Below are 18,958 nucleotides of genomic sequence, written 5' to 3'. Positions count from 1 at the left end.
CCGGCGGCCCCCCCCCCTGCCAGTTTCCCTGGCGTGCTCCGCAGCGTCGCGAGGACTCGGCGCTCTATGGAACCTGCCCGGCGGGCAGGAAGCACGTGAGCCCTGGGGGAGGCGGGCCGTTTTCCCGCCCGCGCGCGGCGGCCGCTGCGCAGACGGAGTGACAGCACTTGGGCCGCAGGAGCCAGCGTTTGCGCTCTCCCCGCCCGGCTTTTCCTTTTTCCTGCGTGCCCTACCTCTTTCAGCTTCTCCGTTTCGTCTCCTTTTGTTCTCCACTGCCCATTTTTGGTTTCAAGTGTTTTATCCACCGCCCTGAGTTCACTGGAAATTCTATAAAGTAATCAAAACCCACACGTTGACATCCCATCCAAACACCAGGCTCGCTCCCCGCACGGTCCCCTCGTCCCCGGTGTATGCCCCCGCCGTCGTGTTTGTGACCTAGACACGTTTATGACCGAGCCCAGTTGAATGAGGTTATTTTCTTTAGCTACGCCGAAGTCGCGGGAGAGGCAGAAAACCTCCGTGAGAGGAGGTGGAGGAAAGGCAGCCTGCGTCCTTGGCCCATGTAGAAAGGAATACGAGAACAGGTCTGGAAAGTGCTACCTGGCCCCGGGTGCTAGGAGGCAGAAGCAGGCTCCCGTAAACCGGCTCAGAAAGGAGGCGATACCCTGAGATAAGGACAGCGATAACTTCACATTATTGGGGGCAGGTGGCAGGGGACAGACGTTCGTCCAGCAACCCTTGCCAGGTACCTACTAGGTGAGACTTGAGAGAAATGAAAGGGCCTGCCTTAAGAAGTTAGGAGTCTATTAAGAGGTAAACCGAATTCGAAAGAAGTCCTGAAAACAGGTGCTAGGGGAACGCGAGAGGGGCTCGTTCAGACTACGGGAGAAGTGAGTCGGCGGGGGCTTCCCGGAGGTGGCATGCCTGAGCCAGGCTCTGCCTTTCGTCAGCAAAGAGGGTAGTTGAGGGGTTCTTTACAAAAGTCGTGGTGGAGCAAATAGAGAAATGTGTGCTGGGGGAGCTAGGCGTCCCACAGGAAAGATTAGTGTCACCAGATGGCCAGGGGTACAGGCAAGAAACAGTCTCTTAAGGTAAACAGGACACTGTATAGAATACCCTGTTTGTGCCAGGATCTTCTTGTGTCCATGGGCGGGGAGAACCGTTCTTTCAAACAGACAAGTAAGGTGTGGCCCATATGAAAGTTATGTGAGACAGTGCTGGAGAAAAGCTGTGATGGAAATTCTGCTGGCAGAATTTTATAAAGTCAATCAATGAACATGTGAGAGTCATCTACTTCTGTTTGTAATTTCCAATTTTTTTCTTTTGAAGAGGTTTTTGCTATAGGACGCCTGCGCTCGCCGGACAGACAGACACAGAAAGTGAGAAATCCCCCCCCCCGCGGGGTTGGGGGGGGATGGCCATGGGGCAATCCCTTCTCCTCCATTCTCCTCTCAGGATCTTGGGCACACACGCACACGCACCCGGCGTGAATTTTAAGCCACCGGGTCCAGGACCCGAACCGCGGTCGACTACGTGGGAGTCCAGCGACATAGCCATTAGGATAACTGCTGGTCGCTGTAATTTCCAATTTTTAAAAACACATTTGCTACTAATTTGTTTATCTGACTAGTTAAATATTACTGATTTTAACTCTAATTCTCATTTTTCTATTCCATGAAGTAGAAGGGGGAAAACTGAGATAGGAAACCTTTTAAAGAAAATATTAGGAAAATAAGGATAACATCAAAACATTTCTCATTGAAGTCACCGTGAATTGTGAGTTCAGAGCTCTAGATTTTATTCTTGTTAAGTCTTGTTTTATGTAGCCTTTAAAAAAAATAAAAGAAAAGAAAAATAATTAGCCAGAGAGAGATACGAATTATTTGTAGAACTGATGAAATGGGATTTCAAGACCGTCCTAGCTACAACTGAAAGAACAGAATACAAACCCTTCAGATTTCGCTCAGCTGGCACACACTTACCTCATGCAAAGCAAGACTGAAAAACAGCAAGCAGGCCAGAGTTCTCACACACACTGAAATTAAAGCTTCCAAAGGACCAGGTTCTTCTGCACAGTCACTGTGTCCTACCTCTGTGCTCAGTTAAGACAAACAAATCTTGGTGTCTAATTACCACAGGTCTCTAACATAGTTTCCCTAAACCACAGTAGCAATTATATCTGTGTTTTCATTAGCGAGTAATGCACATATATTGTCCTGTCCTAACTTTTTGCCCTGTAAATTCATGTTGTATACATTTTTTCTTTTATGAAAGAGTGAAAGGAGGGAGGACAAAGAGATATTTTTCAGTCTTCCTGTTGCAGCCTCCTGGTTAGCTGGCATTATAGTGTGCCCCACCGTGCAGGTGCGTTCAGGTGCTCGCAGATCCAAACTCAGGCCTCCCATGAGACTCAGGCCCTGCACAGCAGTGCCCTACTGTTTGCACCACTGAAGGTGGGCTGTATGTTTCATACTTTAAATAGCATCTTGAACTTTTCTCAAACACAGTGTTTACATTGTTTGTTTCCTATACAGGAGGAAGATCCTCCTCTTAGCTTTTATATTTTTGTACTAAATGATATTGCAGAGACCAAAAGCTGAAACAAATTCATGTCTAAAAATAATTGTACTAGATAGACGATGATGAATAAGATGAGGTTTAAAACTATGTGCTTAGGTATTAGAACTGCTCTTTATTCTGTAAGAAACGTACACACAATTACTAAAAGGAGAAACTGTGGATTTTCCTAGAACCCTCTCAGTGCCTACACAGCACAACCATCATAAAGGGTGGAGGTTATTTTGAGGATAATGTTGACCTGAAGAGAAGGTATCGTGAGTAAAAGACTATAATTTTTTATTGTTAAATAATTAATTTTATTTATTTATTTATTTTAATTTGACCAGAGAGAGACACAGAGAGAGAGAGAAGGAGAAAGTGAGAAAGCAAGCCACCAGGTCTGGGACTTGAACTGTGTTTGGCCATGTGGGTGTGTACAGGACCTTAACCACCACATCACTTGCTGGTCCCCGACAGCCTATAATTTGAGGACATTTGAGCAAACTGGAGTTCAACTAATGATTATATTTAAAATCTCTATAAATACTGCCATTTTGTAATTCTTTAAAAGTGCTTTGTCCTAACATATTTCTCCAGTCATCTGTCACTATTGAAAAAAATCACCACTTGTTTCTTTGAATCTTGAAAAATTCAGTCTTGGGCCAGCTGGTGACACAGTGGTTAAGGCAACTGGACCCCCCCATGACTGTCCTTGTGGTTTGAGTCCCAGACCTGGTGCACAAAATCCACAAAGAAATAGAGAAAGAACTGCAGTGCAACCATGCCCCATGGGGGATGTTTTCTCACTTTCTATCTCTCTCCACACCCTCTGGCACATTTGAAAAAAAAAAAGATCCATTATATTACAGTTTAACTATAGATAACATAATAGGCTGGGATAGGACACCACTATACCTGGTATGGAAGACTGAGGAGATCCGAACCTGGAAAAAGGCTTTTCCAGAAGAGAAGTGAACCTGTGACCTAGCAGTCAGGTTGTGGCCGTTTTCAGTTTTGAGTGCTAATGTTCAGGACAGACCCTGGTGGAGCAGTCTGAACTAACCTGGGAAAAGTGATACTATTTTGTACATGGAGGATTAGACTCACTGTGCCATTCTTGTTAATACCTCCTACATTTTTTAACTGAAAATAAAATGAATTACGTGGGCAAAGAAGTTATTTCTGACTAGTAAATTATTTTTGTTATTTTGAAAAAGAAATTGATTCTCTGAAAGAGCTAATTAGTGCATTTTGATAAATAATTATTTTACATTATGAGGACACCCAATTAATTTGTGGCCATCTGTGTTTTCCGTGAGATAGTACTTTTCCAATCATCTCATATTGAAAGAAATCGGGATTTGGCAACAAGAATTATCCTCTTTGTGGACTTCTGCAGCTACTCCGTAAACTGTAGGTAGCTAGTCAGATACTTCATTCCTGTGGTATTAGAGGATGGGAAGACTTGATAACTTTTCAGACTAATAATTTCTTTTAAAGAGCCAGGTTAAAGAAAACACAGTTTCAATAAAAGTAATATACAGACAGTTTAACTTCTGAATGTAGAGAAGGAAATTTTATTAGGTAAAAGCAATGAATTTAAGAAGGTAACAAAAGTTCTGAACGTAATCCAATCATTCCATTTTATATTACTATACAGAAAATAATCACATTATAGAATGCATTTATACCACTTATAATTATTGCAGTTCATTACATTTGTAGTTAGTACAGGCAAAATTTAAGCCATCAAAAATTGTTGAATCATTACTATATTGATCTGGCCCTGTTAGCTATTGGTAATTTTTTTATCTTTCCTTTTTCCTATTTATTTTTAGAAGTTAGCAGTTCTGTATGCTTTCTCATGTTCTGAAAAGAGATTACTGTTTTGTAGACTCTAATACTTCTCTAGACTTATTTAGAATAGTTGAATTCATATATATTTGAATTCTTTAGTGAATTACTATTCTCTGTTCTTTCCCCTACCCATGACCACATTGTAATTAAATCATTCTCTGATTTTCATTTAGTTGAATTATAATGAACATTCAGTTATCATCTTGCTTTATAGCTAGGGTTTTAAATGACTTAACTTCCGCATATACTATTAAGTATACTTTAAGTATACTTTTGTTTAGATTTCTTTGTGCAACTCCCTATTAAAACATGTGAATAGACATAAAAATAAAGCTTTTCTTTAAAAGAAAAACACATAACATCTTGATATTGCACAAGCAACAAAATAAGGAATTGAGTACAAATTTAACCAAAAGTGAAAGGATTTAACAAGTATATTCACAATAAGGAAATAATATGGTTATAAGATTCATACGGTTAAGAAATATATGTGTATGTATAACGGAGCATTTATGGCCAAGTGAAAATTTTACCAAATATTAATTTCTCCATGAAAGTTTTTTTTAAAACTATGTTAGCCATTTCATTTGATACTTAAATTTTATCTTGCAATTTAAAAGCTGAGAAACATGGCATGATACATTAGTACCAAGAATAAATATTTAACAGAAATTAATTCTACCTGATTAGGTTATATTGCTAAATTCAGAAGAAAATAATGTGTCTGTGATGTGAAAATATACCAGTACTGAAGTAATACCACTTTTGTTCTTTCTTCGAGAGACTTAAAAAGAGCTTCATTAATATAAATAATCAACTATGTGATTGGCATATGCAGTGAAAAAGGAAGATGGGCAAGTATTACATTACAGTGAGTAATGACTCGATTACCTTATTAAAATATTAGTCTTACTATTTTTTTCCTCTGCACCCACCTTTTTTTTTTAACTTACTCTTTAAACAACACATTTTGGGGTGTATCTTTTTGAAATGTATAACTACATTTCATAATAAGTAAGCTATAATTCTGGTTAAGTTTAGAATTATATATTTGTTTATACAGATATGTGATTATCTCTCTTTATATTTACAGTAGGCTACCAAGCCCTTTTATTTAAGAAGGGACTCCTGAATATAATTAGCATGTAAAGTTTCATTTTAGTGTAGCTTTAACCACTGATGTTGCGTAAATTTTCTAGTTATGTTTCTTTAGCAGATTTTTCACAAATCCTAGGAGAGTCACCATGAATCAATTTTGTTACATCAAAATAGTTCCAAAGTAATCTTTACTGAATTTTCTTGGGTCTTTGCAACTGGAACTTTTGGGGTTGACGAAGTTTGTCAGGAAGATAGAAAAGATGGTGCCACGTCAGATCTGATATCCTGGGTCTGCACTTAAAGATTATCTGTTGAAGATTGGTTCTTCCCCATGTCCTCTCCAAATTCAGATCTCTCACTTCTCCAGAAGTTTAGAAGGCCCTATTTCACCACTGCCACACAGAAAAAGACAAAACTCAAGAAAAATAATATTACAAGGTGACTGCTCTACAAGACACAACATAATTCTTAGCTCAGAATTTCTTGGCTTTGGGCACTAGGCCAACATATTGTTAAAAGAACAGAGACTGAGAACAAAAGCACAGCTCCTAGAATTTAAATTTAATTATGTATCAAAAGCAACTTATTTAACCTTTCAGGTATATTCTTATTACTAGCATAATTCTTTATCTATCTATTTTTATTACTGCATGGTCTGAACTTAACAGGTAGGGCACATAAACGTAACATTAAAAATGATGGGAGGTCAGATAGGTAAAAGAAGGGAGGAGAGGAGCAGTTAAGAAAGGTTTCCCTTCAAATAAAATAATTTTACAATGTAATTTGTTAATGTCAAATTTCTGATTGAAAGTAAACCCTGCAAACTTTAAAATTCTTGCTTTTTTTTACTGTTTTCAGCCATCACACTTACACTGCTTTCTTCAAATACTAAGTGCTGTCCACTCTGCAATGAAGGTACAACACACACCCCAGAACATAAACATTTCCAATGTCTAGATTCCAAATTCTCCTAGCCTACCCCAATGGTTCTAGGTAGAAATTTTTTTTTGGAAAAATGCTTTGCCCTAATAAGAATGATCCTTTATAAACACACACATACACACTAACAACATCTCTTAAAATGTTTTTACCACATCAGAGAAAATAAGCATTTGAAAGAAAAGATGATTTTCAAAATCTGGATGTTTATAATTGTGTTTCTATGGCCTAAAAATAAGCTCTGATTGATAAAGCCATTAAAGTAGAATAAAAACAACATAGTAACTTTTAATAAAGCTTAAAGGAGGACCTTAACTCTATTCCTTTTTTAACTAGGTAAATAGAGGGTTATGCAAATTTTCTTACTTAAAATGATTCATATTCCTGACTCTGAAATATCTTTTAAAGTTTTATTATCCTTTGGCTCTAGTCTGTCCGGTGATTTCTTAATACAACGATGATCGGTACATTGATACATTCCCTTCAGAACCAAGTATTGAATTGTAATCTTTATACCATCTTTCTTTTTTCATCAGGAAATAATTAGGATAATGAGAAATTGTAATGATTTCTGGCTCCCTAGTGCTCTATGGAGGATTTTGATAGAAAGGATGAACAAGTTCGTCACTTATTGACTGACGTCAATGATTTATTCTCTCAAATATAAGGGAACAATTTCAATAGGATTTTAATTTCTCAGTGCTAATGTCAAATAGGTGGGGAACTGGCAGGTGGCATGGTGGCCAACCACAGTTTGAGTCTTGTATCTGGCGACTTGCTTTCTCAGTTTTCCTCTCTTTCTCTTGTTCTGTCCCTCTCTGGTAAAGTTAAATAAATAAATAGGTTTAAAAAAAACTTTAAAAATTATAAAAAAAATACATACTGGTGGGGCCAGCAGTTGGCGTAATGGCTATGTTGCTGGACTCCCATGTAGTTGACTGCAGTTCAAGTCCCAGACTTGATGGCTTAAACTCATGCCCGGCATGTGTGCATGTGTGCCCAAGATCCCAAGAGGAGAATGAAGAAGGGATTGCGGTGTGGCCATCCTCCCTGGGGGGTCATTTCTCTCTTTTCTTCTCTCCATCTCTGTCTTTCTGGCGAGCATACAAACCCTATAGCAAAAACCTCTCTCTCTCTCTCTCTATATATATATATGTATGTGTGTGTGTGTGTGTGTGAGATATTAAATTGGTTAAACATTAGTATGAATCTACCAGCTATTACTGCCATTTAGTTGGTTTGTTTATATTTACCAAAAGTGATATACAAGGTTAGTAGGTGGCATGGTGGTTAAGACACTGGACTCCCACATGGCTGGCCACAGTTCCAGTCCTAGACCTGGTGCTTTCTCTTTGTCTCTCTCTGATGAGCACATATGCCCTATAGCAAACTTAAAAATAATAACAAAATAATAAATTGAATAATTTTTAAAATAAATAAAATAGATCTTTAAAAGGTGATACACAGGGGGCGTGGTAGTTAAAGGTGCTGGACTCTCACATGGCCGACTGTGGTTCAAGTCCTGGACTTGGTGGCTTGCTTTCTTACTTTCCCTCTCCCTCTTTCTGTCTCTCTCTGATCAAACTGGAAAATAATAATAATGATAAATAAAGTCAAATAAAATAATTCTTTAAAAAAGTGATACACAGATTATCAATCAACATAAGTCCTTGCCTTTTTATATGTGAGCATATGAATGTGTAAGCAGCTAAAATTTACCTGGTTTTAGTAAGACTATACACATATATAACCAAGTAATATGTCCTTAAGTTTGACAGTAGTGAAAGTAGGCCAAGTAATTATATAAATATTGTCTCAAAATCTTCACCATCTCATTCTTCTAGTTTTACTTGAAAAATGACTTGGCAGATGGTAGCTAGATCATTAAAGTAATATGTTTAACATAACAGTATAGAACCTTTGTATAGAAATCAGGTACTAAATGATTAAAGTTAAAATCATATTAGATGGGGCTGGCAGGTGGCATGGTGGTTAAGGCACTGGACTCCTACATAGCCAACTGTGGTCCCAGATGGGGCAGTTTGCTTTCTGACTTTCCCTGTCTGTCTCTTTTTAGTTAGATTAAAAAATAAAAGTAAATAAATACATAATTCTTAAATAAATAAAATAATCTTAGATGGTAGGAGAGTTGTTTCACTTAAACCATTAAATAACCTCTTTTCTTTTAAAAGTTTGCTTCTAGGTTAGGGTGGCTATGCAGGTGTCACTTCTTCTAACGATCTCTTATTTCTTTTGTAAGTCTGTCTTTATGAGGGGCCTACACAAAGTTCATAGAAAATCTTTATTATGAAAAGTTATGCATGGACTTGTTTTTTTTTTTCACAAACTTTTTGAGGTCCCCTAGTACATGTTTATGCTATAAATCCACAGATATTTTGGTATATTGAATTGTAAGTGGTTAGAATAACTGCTTTTGTTTTTAAATAAACTTAGATTGTTCTATGTATCTTAAATCAGTCACAGTATGGTTTCGGAGGGTGTGGAGTTGTTCTGTTCTTTTTATTAGCCAAATAAATGACACATTTATTTCTATCATTTGTTAAAGCAAAAAAATAAAACTGGTTACTCTGTTATCTGCTTTCTCTTGGGAACATTCAATTTAAAATTATTTGAGTCTTTTTTACTGGTCATGAAACTGATTTCAAAAAATGGAGATTGGTGGGAGAGATTAAAACATGGGAGAGATTAAAACATAAAAGATAGGGAAAATAAAGGGGGGAAAAGTCAGTGAAACATAAGTCATAGAAATGTGGATGTTGAATTCAATTTAATTTTTAGTTGCACACCTACTATGGCTCTCCCTAAGTTTTAAGATTAACTAAAGGGGGGCCAGCAGGTGGTGTAGTGGTTAAGGCACTGGACTCCCCCACATGGCTGACCAAAGTTCAAGTTCTGGACCTGGCAGCTTGAAACTCACACTGGGGTCATGTGCATGTATGCCCAAAACCCCAAGAGGAGAATGGAGGAAAAGAGACTGTGGTGTGGCCATCCTCCCTGGGGGATGATTTCTCATTCTGTCTCTCCAGTGAGTACACACACCCTATAGCAAAAATCTCTCTCGAAAAAAAAAAAAAAAAGAAGATTAAATGAAGGAAAATCAAAACATTTATCAGTATTTAATATTTATTTTTAAAGCATCATTCCAAATGACCCAAATAGATTGTTTTCCACCCACATTGTCATGTTCAGTATCTCATTCTGTCTCTCCAGTGAGTACACACACCCTATAGCAAAAATCTCTCTCGAAAAAAAAAAAAAAAAAGAAGATTAAATGAAGGAAAATCAAAACATTTATCAGTATTTAATATTTATTTTTAAAGCATCATTCCAAATGACCCAAATAGATTGTTTTCCACCCACATTGTCATGTTCAGTATGTTCATTGGGTACTCACTATTACCAGCTACCAGGGACAGCAGATGACAGATGAGCAAGCAGTCTCACAGCTTTATTACAAGTGTCCTAGGCTGAAAAGGCCTTCTTTGTACTTCTTGGTAGGTGAGGTATGTAGCTTAGCAGTCATGTACAGGAATGTTGAAATCAAAACTCTAGATTCAAACTCTAGCTCTATTATATCATTAGTGTGATTTCTGGAAAACAATTCTCTGAACCTTAGTCCCCCATCTGGAAAATCAGCATGAAACTTACCTCATTAAGCTCCAGGAACTAATTAGAATTATGAATAGAACATACTTAGTAGAGCAGTGCTAAATAATTCAACGTTGGGATTACTAAGTGAGAACCCTACCATGGATGGATCATGAGTTTCCAAACCTGTGACCCGCTTAAAATTCAGATACTTGCTTCAGTTTCCTGGCATTCATCCAGTCCTCCTCAGTATACTGCACCTCAGGTATCAAGAGTATGGGAGATGCTACAAGGATGTTCCTCCAGAGCTTTTTAGCTCCCTGCAATCCTAGAAGTTATTGATGTTACGGTGCTCGTCAGAGCACTGACATTTATCCCTGAGAAGAATTTGATAGGAGATGGGATGGGATGGGAAGTAGAGGAACTATTCAAAACAAATTAATGGCAAAAATATATTTAAAATTAGATATTCCAATTTTATTAACTATGTGTACACATACACATTCATGTTTTTATTCTTTGGTATTTATTTAGCGTTTTGTTAACAATGGCAAGTTTTGTTTAAATATTACAACTGTTACACTGGTTTTGGGGGAATTTTCCAGAGATCTATTAAATATGGAAATTCCCTAACTACTGATATAGAATGAGTATTATTTAACCAGGGAGAAAGTTGCTAACTGCCACCAGCCTTTCGTCTTGTCACTTGTTTTAGGCTATAAAAGTTAGTATCAACAAGTATTTAGGCATATTCTTGGCATGTTTATAACAATTGTTCCACTAAGCATTATCTATTTTAATCTCTAGTCATCGCATATAATTTTCAAACTGATTTACTCAATTTTATATAGTTCATATTTTTAACTACAGTAAAATATAATTTTTCATGTCTGTTACTTTTCCTTTTCATTATAGTGTTTTGACTGCCCTAGCACACCCTGCCCTTATTTTTATAACTAGCCCCACTGGAATCCTTTCTTCTAATTTAATTTTTATCTACACTCAAACTGCTAATTACTTTACACATTAAACATTTGCCATGAACCATTTACTCATGTGGGTTATTTCTGAGTATGGGAAGATTAAGGGGAATTTCTGAGTCCTTGCCAAGCTCCCTTGGTTGTGCTTTATTAAGCTCTGAGATTCTTAGTTCTTAGTCCTATTTACTAGGAAGCATTTATTGAACATCCAAGTTGCTCTGTAATTGACAAACTTGTTAGGCGCTGACTCCATTCCTCTAGATTGTCCCTACTACTTGGAACAAGAAGGCCTTTAGTTAAGCAGAAGTCTTACTGTGTGAGTCCAAAAGAAGAACAAGGTTCTACTAGATCTATCTAGGTTTTCCTTCCATTTTTATATTTAGAGCCTAAACACACCAAAGCAAAGGAGCAGGTAACTTCCCCAACCTTGCTTCACTGCCTTCATATACTAGGAAGGCAAAAAGCAATAGCAAGGAGTTACAGCTCTAGAGCGCCACAGTAGAGGAAGAGAAGAGAAACTGGGAGTTGGAGATTAGTGCTAGACATTTTTCATTCTACCTAATTTTAATAGGCAGCCTTTAAATGAAGTCTCTGCCTTGATAAGGACATTTGTGCGTCTTACTTCAAGAAGCCTGTGCTGTCCTGTAGTTAGTTCCAAAATAAAAAGGTGTGTCTTCTTCATAACATGAAACTAGGGAAAAACATGAGGAGCAGCTTTGTGAAACTATAAACATCTCAGTCATGTATAATTAGAGGTTATATTTAATGTTTATATACTTATTTGCTAACTGTTGGCACATATTAAAACACTAACTTAAACCCTTCTTTCTAGTGAAATAGATCATCTTTTCTTCAAAGAGTGGTATTATTTAGAAAAAGCCTTGTTTAGTGCTGGGAAAGCGGTTTCAACAGAAATTTTGATCAGGGTCATGGGAAAAAAGTGATCCCAAAGAAAATTATGTTCTCTAAGATACTACTGTTTGGAAATTTGTTTTATCTTACCTATTTATACTATTGGATGATCTCTTGGTTAGAGAACTTTATTACCTACCAGTTATGTATACATCGTCTTTCATTTTAAATTGCATTTCATAATTGAGAAACTACTGTACTCGAGACTAAGATGAATCATTTTTTCTGCTCTATTATATGTGATTTCAAAAGAAACTCATGACTTCTCATTTTTGTGTGTGTGTATTCACACTCACCCCTACTTCCCATTATTTTGTTTTAATTCTGCATAGGTTCCTGCGCTATTCCTATCTTACTTAACACTTTAACACAAACTTCCCCATAAAACTTTGAGCTTGTACTGTACTCTAATACTTTCAACTAGTCAATATGTCTCTCAGTTCTCTTGGCAACTTGTTATTTTATGTAAATTGTATATAAAAATATGACTTGAATATCTTAAAATATGTGGACAAAAAGAGCAATGCTATTAAATTATTATTCATAATCACAAAGTTATATTTTAAGTATAGTAGTTAATTAAAATCCCTTTTATTATGAAAGGGGTATTACATTGCAAGTAATTCACATTAAAAGGCATTCTTTTCAATAGATGGGTTTATTGGTGGGTCTATTTTGCCAGTGTTTTAATTCACATGTAATTGAAGTAGACCCTGTGTTAGCCACAACTAACAATAATAATACTTCAGGTGAAAAATGATTAACTATTTCCACTTATATACTTTGTAATTATTTTATAGTCCTCAAATTTTGTAAATCTTTACAGGAAAAAAAAAAAAAGACATGGTGATAAGCTGCAATTTACTACAATACATTTTCTCGGAATCTTAGATAGTATAAACCACAAGACATTGTGCACTCTACTTTTATAGAACAACCAGATTTATAATTGATTTCTTTATTTTATTAGATTTATCAATATACATGGTAGCTTTCTCAAGTCTTAAAGTTCCAAAAGTATGTAATTTTAAAGGTGAAAAATCATTTTCATTTATATGTCATATTCTTAAAGAGCTATTAAAGTCTATTTATAAACAAAAATAATTGATAAACACACTTTAAAAATCAGAATATTTTAAATTAAAATATTTTAATGAATACAAGATATGTCTTTTTAATTAACTATCATAGTTAAATTCAATATCACAAAACAAAATGGCTTACCCCACTAACTTCTCAAGTGGGGTCAAGTCATTGGGATTTACACTTAATATAAGTTTTAAAAGTGATTATTAAATGATAATATTTTATCAATTATAGGAAATATTCATTTACAGGAATTTCCTCAGGTCCATCATCTTTTTAGGCCAAATCTGAGCCTATGTCAACCTTAAAGGTTAGATTCAGTGCACCTAACTTGCCTAATAAGTTTGTTAATTTAAGAATATGAATTTCATTGATAATCAGGGAGAATAAACAGTAGCTATTTCACTGTTCAACTGACTCCCCTTCCAAAAAAAACCCCTAAAAGTTAGACTCAAATAACTAATTACTTGAACATTAAAAAAAAATTTATATGGGAATGGCCAATGCTGTTGGGTTTCAATTTTCAGGATAACCTTAAAAAAAAAAAAAAAAAAAAAGGAAAGGAAAAAAAAAAGGAAACAAAAAAACACGTAGAAATAGTGAAGTCATCACCTTATTGATAAAAAAAGTACCCTAAAGTTTAATAGTCATGTAAGGGGTAACAACCACTTGTAGTCTACATTTAAAAATAATTTTAATCATAGCTAAGAAAGAGTAAAAACAATTCTATTAGGAAACAACAAAAATGATAAACATTTAGTGCCTAAAAGTAATACTTAAGATCCTAAACAAAAATATTAAAGGTAAAAGGGCCTTGAAACTTTTTTCCAACAATTCATCTTATAAAATCAGTTTCTAAATAGCTCATATCCTTTGCTTTGGTTTTATCTGCTATCAACTAAACATTAGGTACAGTAGAAAATCACTTAGGTTCTTTTCAAATGCTTGGCATTATAATGTGATCTCATATCTTTCCTCAAATTAAATTTTGCTCCACATATTCCACATGTATACAGATGAACATCCATGTGTTGCTCCAACTGTTCATTATTTGGGAATATCTGAAAGCAGACCTGGCATATAGTCTCACCAGCAGATAAATGAGAAATCATATGCCGTACATGGTCATGTTTTCTGAAGTTTCCTTGATCACAAATGGAACAGACATACCTGGCCATGCCCTTGTGCATATCATTGTGCAGTCGCAACTGACGTTCTCTTAAAAACTGCTTTCCACATGTCTGACAAACAAACTGTTTTTCCTTAGTATGAACAGTATAGTGCTCTCTCAAGTGACACCGCTGATAAAATCCTTTTCCACATAGATTACAGAAATGCTTTCGTCTGTGATCTCTTTCATTTTCTTCCATGATGGCACTCTTAAACATATCTTGATCTAGGCAGCTAGACATATGTTCAACCACTAGATTTTCCGTTTCAAATCGCTGGCCACAATTAGGACATCGAAAAGGACAGGCAGAATGTTTAAATAACTGCTTTTTTGGGATACTGTTGATCTGGTAATGATTGTCCCTAAAATCATCTAACATTTCAACAAACATATCTCTTATTTCAGACTGCTCATCAGGATTCTCTTCCATGTCCATTTTCTCCTCAGTATTTCCTAACCCATTCATTGTCAGATCTTGGGGTTCTCCACATCTCTGAGCATGTTCTTGAAGCTGTCTACCCTTGACGAGTATTTGTCCACATTTACCACATGCACAGATATTTTCAATGTGTTTGGCTAAGTAATGTGATGACAGGTCCTCCTCAGTTATTGTGAGCCCACATAGCTCACAAGAAGCATTCTCAGTATCCTCTTGTGCGGGACTGCTGTTGTTAGGAGGTCTCATATTTTCTAAACCACCTCTTTCATCAGCATTTATTGACATCTGAGGTTTTAGAGTTTTCCTACTGCTTTTCTTAATGCTGACATCTTCTTCAACATAGTATCTATAAAATGGCTCTTCAGGTTCATCTTCCAACTCATCATTGTCAGTGGATTCATTACAGTCTTTATCAGTAACTTTAATAATGTTAAAGTCTTTCAGTTCATCTGTAGGAATATCTTCTGGCTCCATCTTGATAATGATTCTTTTCCTTTCAGCAGCTCTGCTCTTCTCTTCACTGGCTAGTTCAGGATCCACTGTGCTACTTTTTCTGCTTCCAGTAGTTGAAGCTGAATCACCAGAAGCCTGGCTGGTGTCTCCTCTGTATTTGTCTGTCTGTCCAGCAAATGTTTTCGAAGAATCCTTTTCACTGAATTCAGCTTTGATGTTACTGTCTTTTCCATCTCTCATATCTACTATTCTGTGGTAAGATCTGGTGTTTTGGTATGAATGTCTGTTAGTACAGGTTAGCACATGCTCATCTAATAATTTTTCACAGCTAAAGCCAAATCCACAGCTATCACAAGTAAAACTCCGTCCAAAGCGTCGTGACACACGTTCTTTTGGAGTAGATAATTTGGAGACTGAACTTTTTTTACATACATCAAACAGTGGTTCAGGAAAGTTACCTAATTGTATAGATTCTTCATCAGGCTCTCTATTATGGGGTGTATTTACTGTTGAACTTGGCTCTGCACACCACCTGTTGGCTTCACTGCCATTTCTAGCCACAGTGTCTTCATACATTCTTACCCCAAATATCATTTTGCTGTTCTGTTTGCTGGAAGCAGAAGATGAACATTTTGAACTAGAACAATCCGCATCCTGTATGTCTTCTAAGCAGTCAGGAACATTGTACAGCTGTAGATAATTCATTGCCACTTTAAACTGCTCAAAACTGGAGGGAGCTGTCATAATTTTCCCTAAATACATAAATTGCAAAATGAGATCAAAACACTCCGCACTAATTTTCATGTTGCTGAGGTTTAGTTGTGCAGTACTATGTTGATGGTTCATGAAAAACATTCTGAAGTAGGAGCTACAGGCAGCTAGAACTGCTTTGTGTGCTTGAAAGTAAATGTCATCAATTGCAATACAGCAGTCACAGAGAAAACCCCATTCCCTTTGGTTGTTTAGCTGCTGAAGGACGTAGCTGCTGTGGCTGGGCTTTGCCATCTTCTGTTAATGAAAGGCCTCTGTAAAACAAAAATAATACAGTCAAACAAGACATCAGAAAAGCATTTTTAAAAAAATAATTTTTATCATGATTTGTGTGACTTTGCTATTATAATCAAGGTATGAAAAGCTTTCCATTCTAATGTCATAAGACTCAATAATATATACCTCAATCTTTTTTTTTTTAATTTGAAAACAAAGAGATACAATCATTTATTCAGGTTTCTCATATATATATATACATATTTTTTTTTTTGAGAGGTTTTCGCTATAGGGCACGTGCGCTCGCCAGACAGACAAAGAGAGACATAGAGACAGAAAGCGAGAAATCACCCCCCAGGGGGGATGGTCACACTACAATCCCTTCTCCTCCATTCTCCTCTTGGGATCTTGGGCACGCACACACACGTGCCTGGCATGAGTTTTAAGCCACTGGGTCCAGGACACGAACCGCGGTCGACTACATGGGAGTCCAGCGACATAGCCATTACGTTAACTGCTGGTTCCCCAGGTTTCTCATATTGAACAAAGGAATCAAAAGAAAAATTTCATAATTTTGGTTCCATTACAATTCTAGGGGGAAAATGTATACTAAATTTGAAAGGAAAAAAAGACATTAACTTCAAAGTACTTGAAGACTACAATCAATGAAAGTAAATAAAAATAGCAACTGAAACTGAAAGTTAAAACTACATCAGAGAGTATTAAAAACTTCTTAGAAAACCGACATTAAGAAACTATTGTTCAGTTTCTTAGTTTATTCATTTATTCCATGTGACATACTAAGAGAGAGAGACACCCCCAACAGGATCTCTGCACTGTGATCCACCCCCCACTTCAGTCCGCCCAGATCACAGGCAAGCATGTATATGAGCCTGTATGTGCAGGGAGGTGCTGAGATGCAAACCCAGGACCCTTCCCCTGAGGGTCCAATTGTTTTACTTGCTCAATTTTTAAGTGGGACAGGGTATTGAGGTGTTGGTAAAGTCAGGGTGTTTTTTGCATAGAAAAATACATCATGGCTTTCCTGACAACCTAATATTTTGGTTGTGTTAAAACAAAAGTCCTCATCTTTTAGATATGTAAAGTAATTCTAGATTAAATTATATATCTGAGATATGCTTCAAAATAAATAGGGTGGGTATGAGGTCTTAAAGATGAGGGACCAGCAGTTAGCGTAATGGCTATGTCACTGGACTCCCATGTAGTCAACCGCGGTTCATGTCCTGGACCCAGTGGCTTCAAACTCACGCTGGGTGTGTGTGTGTGTGGATGTGTGTGTGTGCCCAAAATCCTGAGAGGAGAATAGAAGAGAAGGGATTGTGGCGTGGTCATCCCCCCTGGGGAGTGATTTCTTGCTTTCTGTCTCTATGTCTCTCTCTGTCTTTCTAGCGAGCGCACACGCCCTATAGCAAAAAAACCTCTCCAAAAAAAAAAAAAAAAGATGACACAAAATTGGCCATGTGTTGATAACGACTGAAGCTGGAGATTGGTATAATTGTTTGTTTTTGAAATTTTCCTTTGAAAAAATTCTATCTAAAAAGCCTCATTAGATTATATGGAAATGGCACCAAATATGTTTGATCAATACCATGCTTGGGGCCAACAAATGGCATAGTGGTTACATTGCCAGCCACACTTCGAGTCTTGGATCTGGTGGCTTGAAACTCACACCAGGCATGTGTGCATGCATGCCCAAGAGCTCAGAAGAAGAATGGAGGAAAAGGGATTGGATGGAGTATGGCCACCCTCCTGGGGGGTGATTTCTCACTTTCTCTCTCGCTGTCTCTGTCTCTCTCTCCAACTAGTACATGCACCCTATGAAAAAAAACTCTAAAAACAAAACAAAACATCTTTCTTGAATTAATGAAGCAGCAATAATTCTGTAGAGCTAATTATTGCTCAAATGCATGTTAGGAGGTAAAGATGCAAGTGGGTTTATTTGGGAAAGAGGTGTCTGTCCTTAGACTGTAAATGTTTCTTTTAAAAGCTTATTGCAAAAAATTCAAACACAGAACTATACAGAATAAAAACACACACCTCAGATCATATATCTTCCGAGAGGTAACCACCCCTAACACTGTGGATTAAACACTTTCGGATCTGTTTATGCGTATACATACACAGTCTGAATATTGAGTTCCTACGATGTGCCAGGCACATGGTTTTGCTTCTGGCATATTTTTGAAGCTAACTGGTATCATACTGCTACCTTTCTGCAACTAGTTTTCTTCACTAAACAGTGGTGGACACTATACATATTTTAACCTAGGCAGTTGAGTTTGTATAAAGAAAAAAGGATAGGAAAATATTGGGTTGTTGAGACAGTCATGATGCATTTTAACAGAGAAATAGAAAAATATATCATGACCTTCCTGATGACCTAATATTAAAAGCATGGGAAGTCCTATCTAATATATTGGAAAATAAAATAAGATCCATGGGCTGGGTTGTAGCACAGTTGGACCTACACGGAAAAGGTCCTGGGTTTCTTGCAGGACCTCCCTGAACACACCAGGTGAGCACATCAGTGATCTTGTTGGATCGTAGCATGAGGACCCTGCTAAAGGTGCTTGTCTCTCTGTGAGTCGCTCTCCACCTCTGATGGAAAAAAATGAATAAACTTAAAGGAACAACAAAGATTTAATTTTAGCCTCAATTTTTAATCTGTATACATAAAGCTCCTAAATCTATCCTTCTACTTAAAAAATAAGTTCCTACACAATTCAAATGAACTTAAAAAGAACATTTAACGGGGTCAGCAGGTGATGGTTGGAGGCATTGAACTCCCACATGGTCGACCACTGTTCAAGTCCTGGACCTGGTGGCTTGCTTTCTCACTTTCCCTCT

At 36.9% G+C, this 18,958-nt stretch overlaps 1 protein-coding gene and 1 long non-coding RNA gene across 4 annotated transcripts in view; one reads left to right on the top strand and one right to left on the bottom strand.

Moving 5' to 3' along the window:
* Positions 1–234: 234 nt before the first annotated feature.
* LOC114006111 (uncharacterized) lies at positions 235–5,273 on the top strand. The gene is made up of 4 exons (XR_003547873.1): positions 235–756; positions 2,751–2,829; positions 3,883–3,972; positions 5,198–5,273. It is a non-coding gene; the product is annotated as an uncharacterized LOC114006111 (long non-coding RNA).
* ZBTB1 (zinc finger and BTB domain containing 1) overlaps positions 4,130–18,958 on the bottom strand; it is a 31,585-nt gene continuing 16,756 nt past the window's right edge. The window contains exons 2-3 of one of the 3 annotated variants that reach the window (XM_006142402.3): positions 14,211–16,128; positions 4,130–5,906 (exon numbers count right to left, since the gene is read on the bottom strand). In XM_006142402.3, the coding sequence (XP_006142464.1) occupies positions 5,870–5,906; positions 14,211–16,108 (1,935 nt within the window). In that variant the 5' untranslated portion in view covers positions 16,109–16,128 and the 3' untranslated portion in view covers positions 4,130–5,869. Of the gene's footprint in view, positions 5,907–13,842; positions 16,129–18,579; positions 18,757–18,958 lie in introns of those variants that run through there. The other 2 variants (XM_027768185.1, XM_006142401.3) reach the window with 2 other exon arrangements.

Source organism: Tupaia chinensis, unplaced genomic scaffold (genome assembly GCF_000334495.1).
Source record: "Tupaia chinensis unplaced genomic scaffold, TupChi_1.0 Scaffold000075_1, whole genome shotgun sequence".
NCBI lineage: Eukaryota > Metazoa > Chordata > Mammalia > Scandentia > Tupaiidae > Tupaia > Tupaia belangeri.
This window is presented reverse-complemented; position numbering and strand designations above follow the sequence as displayed.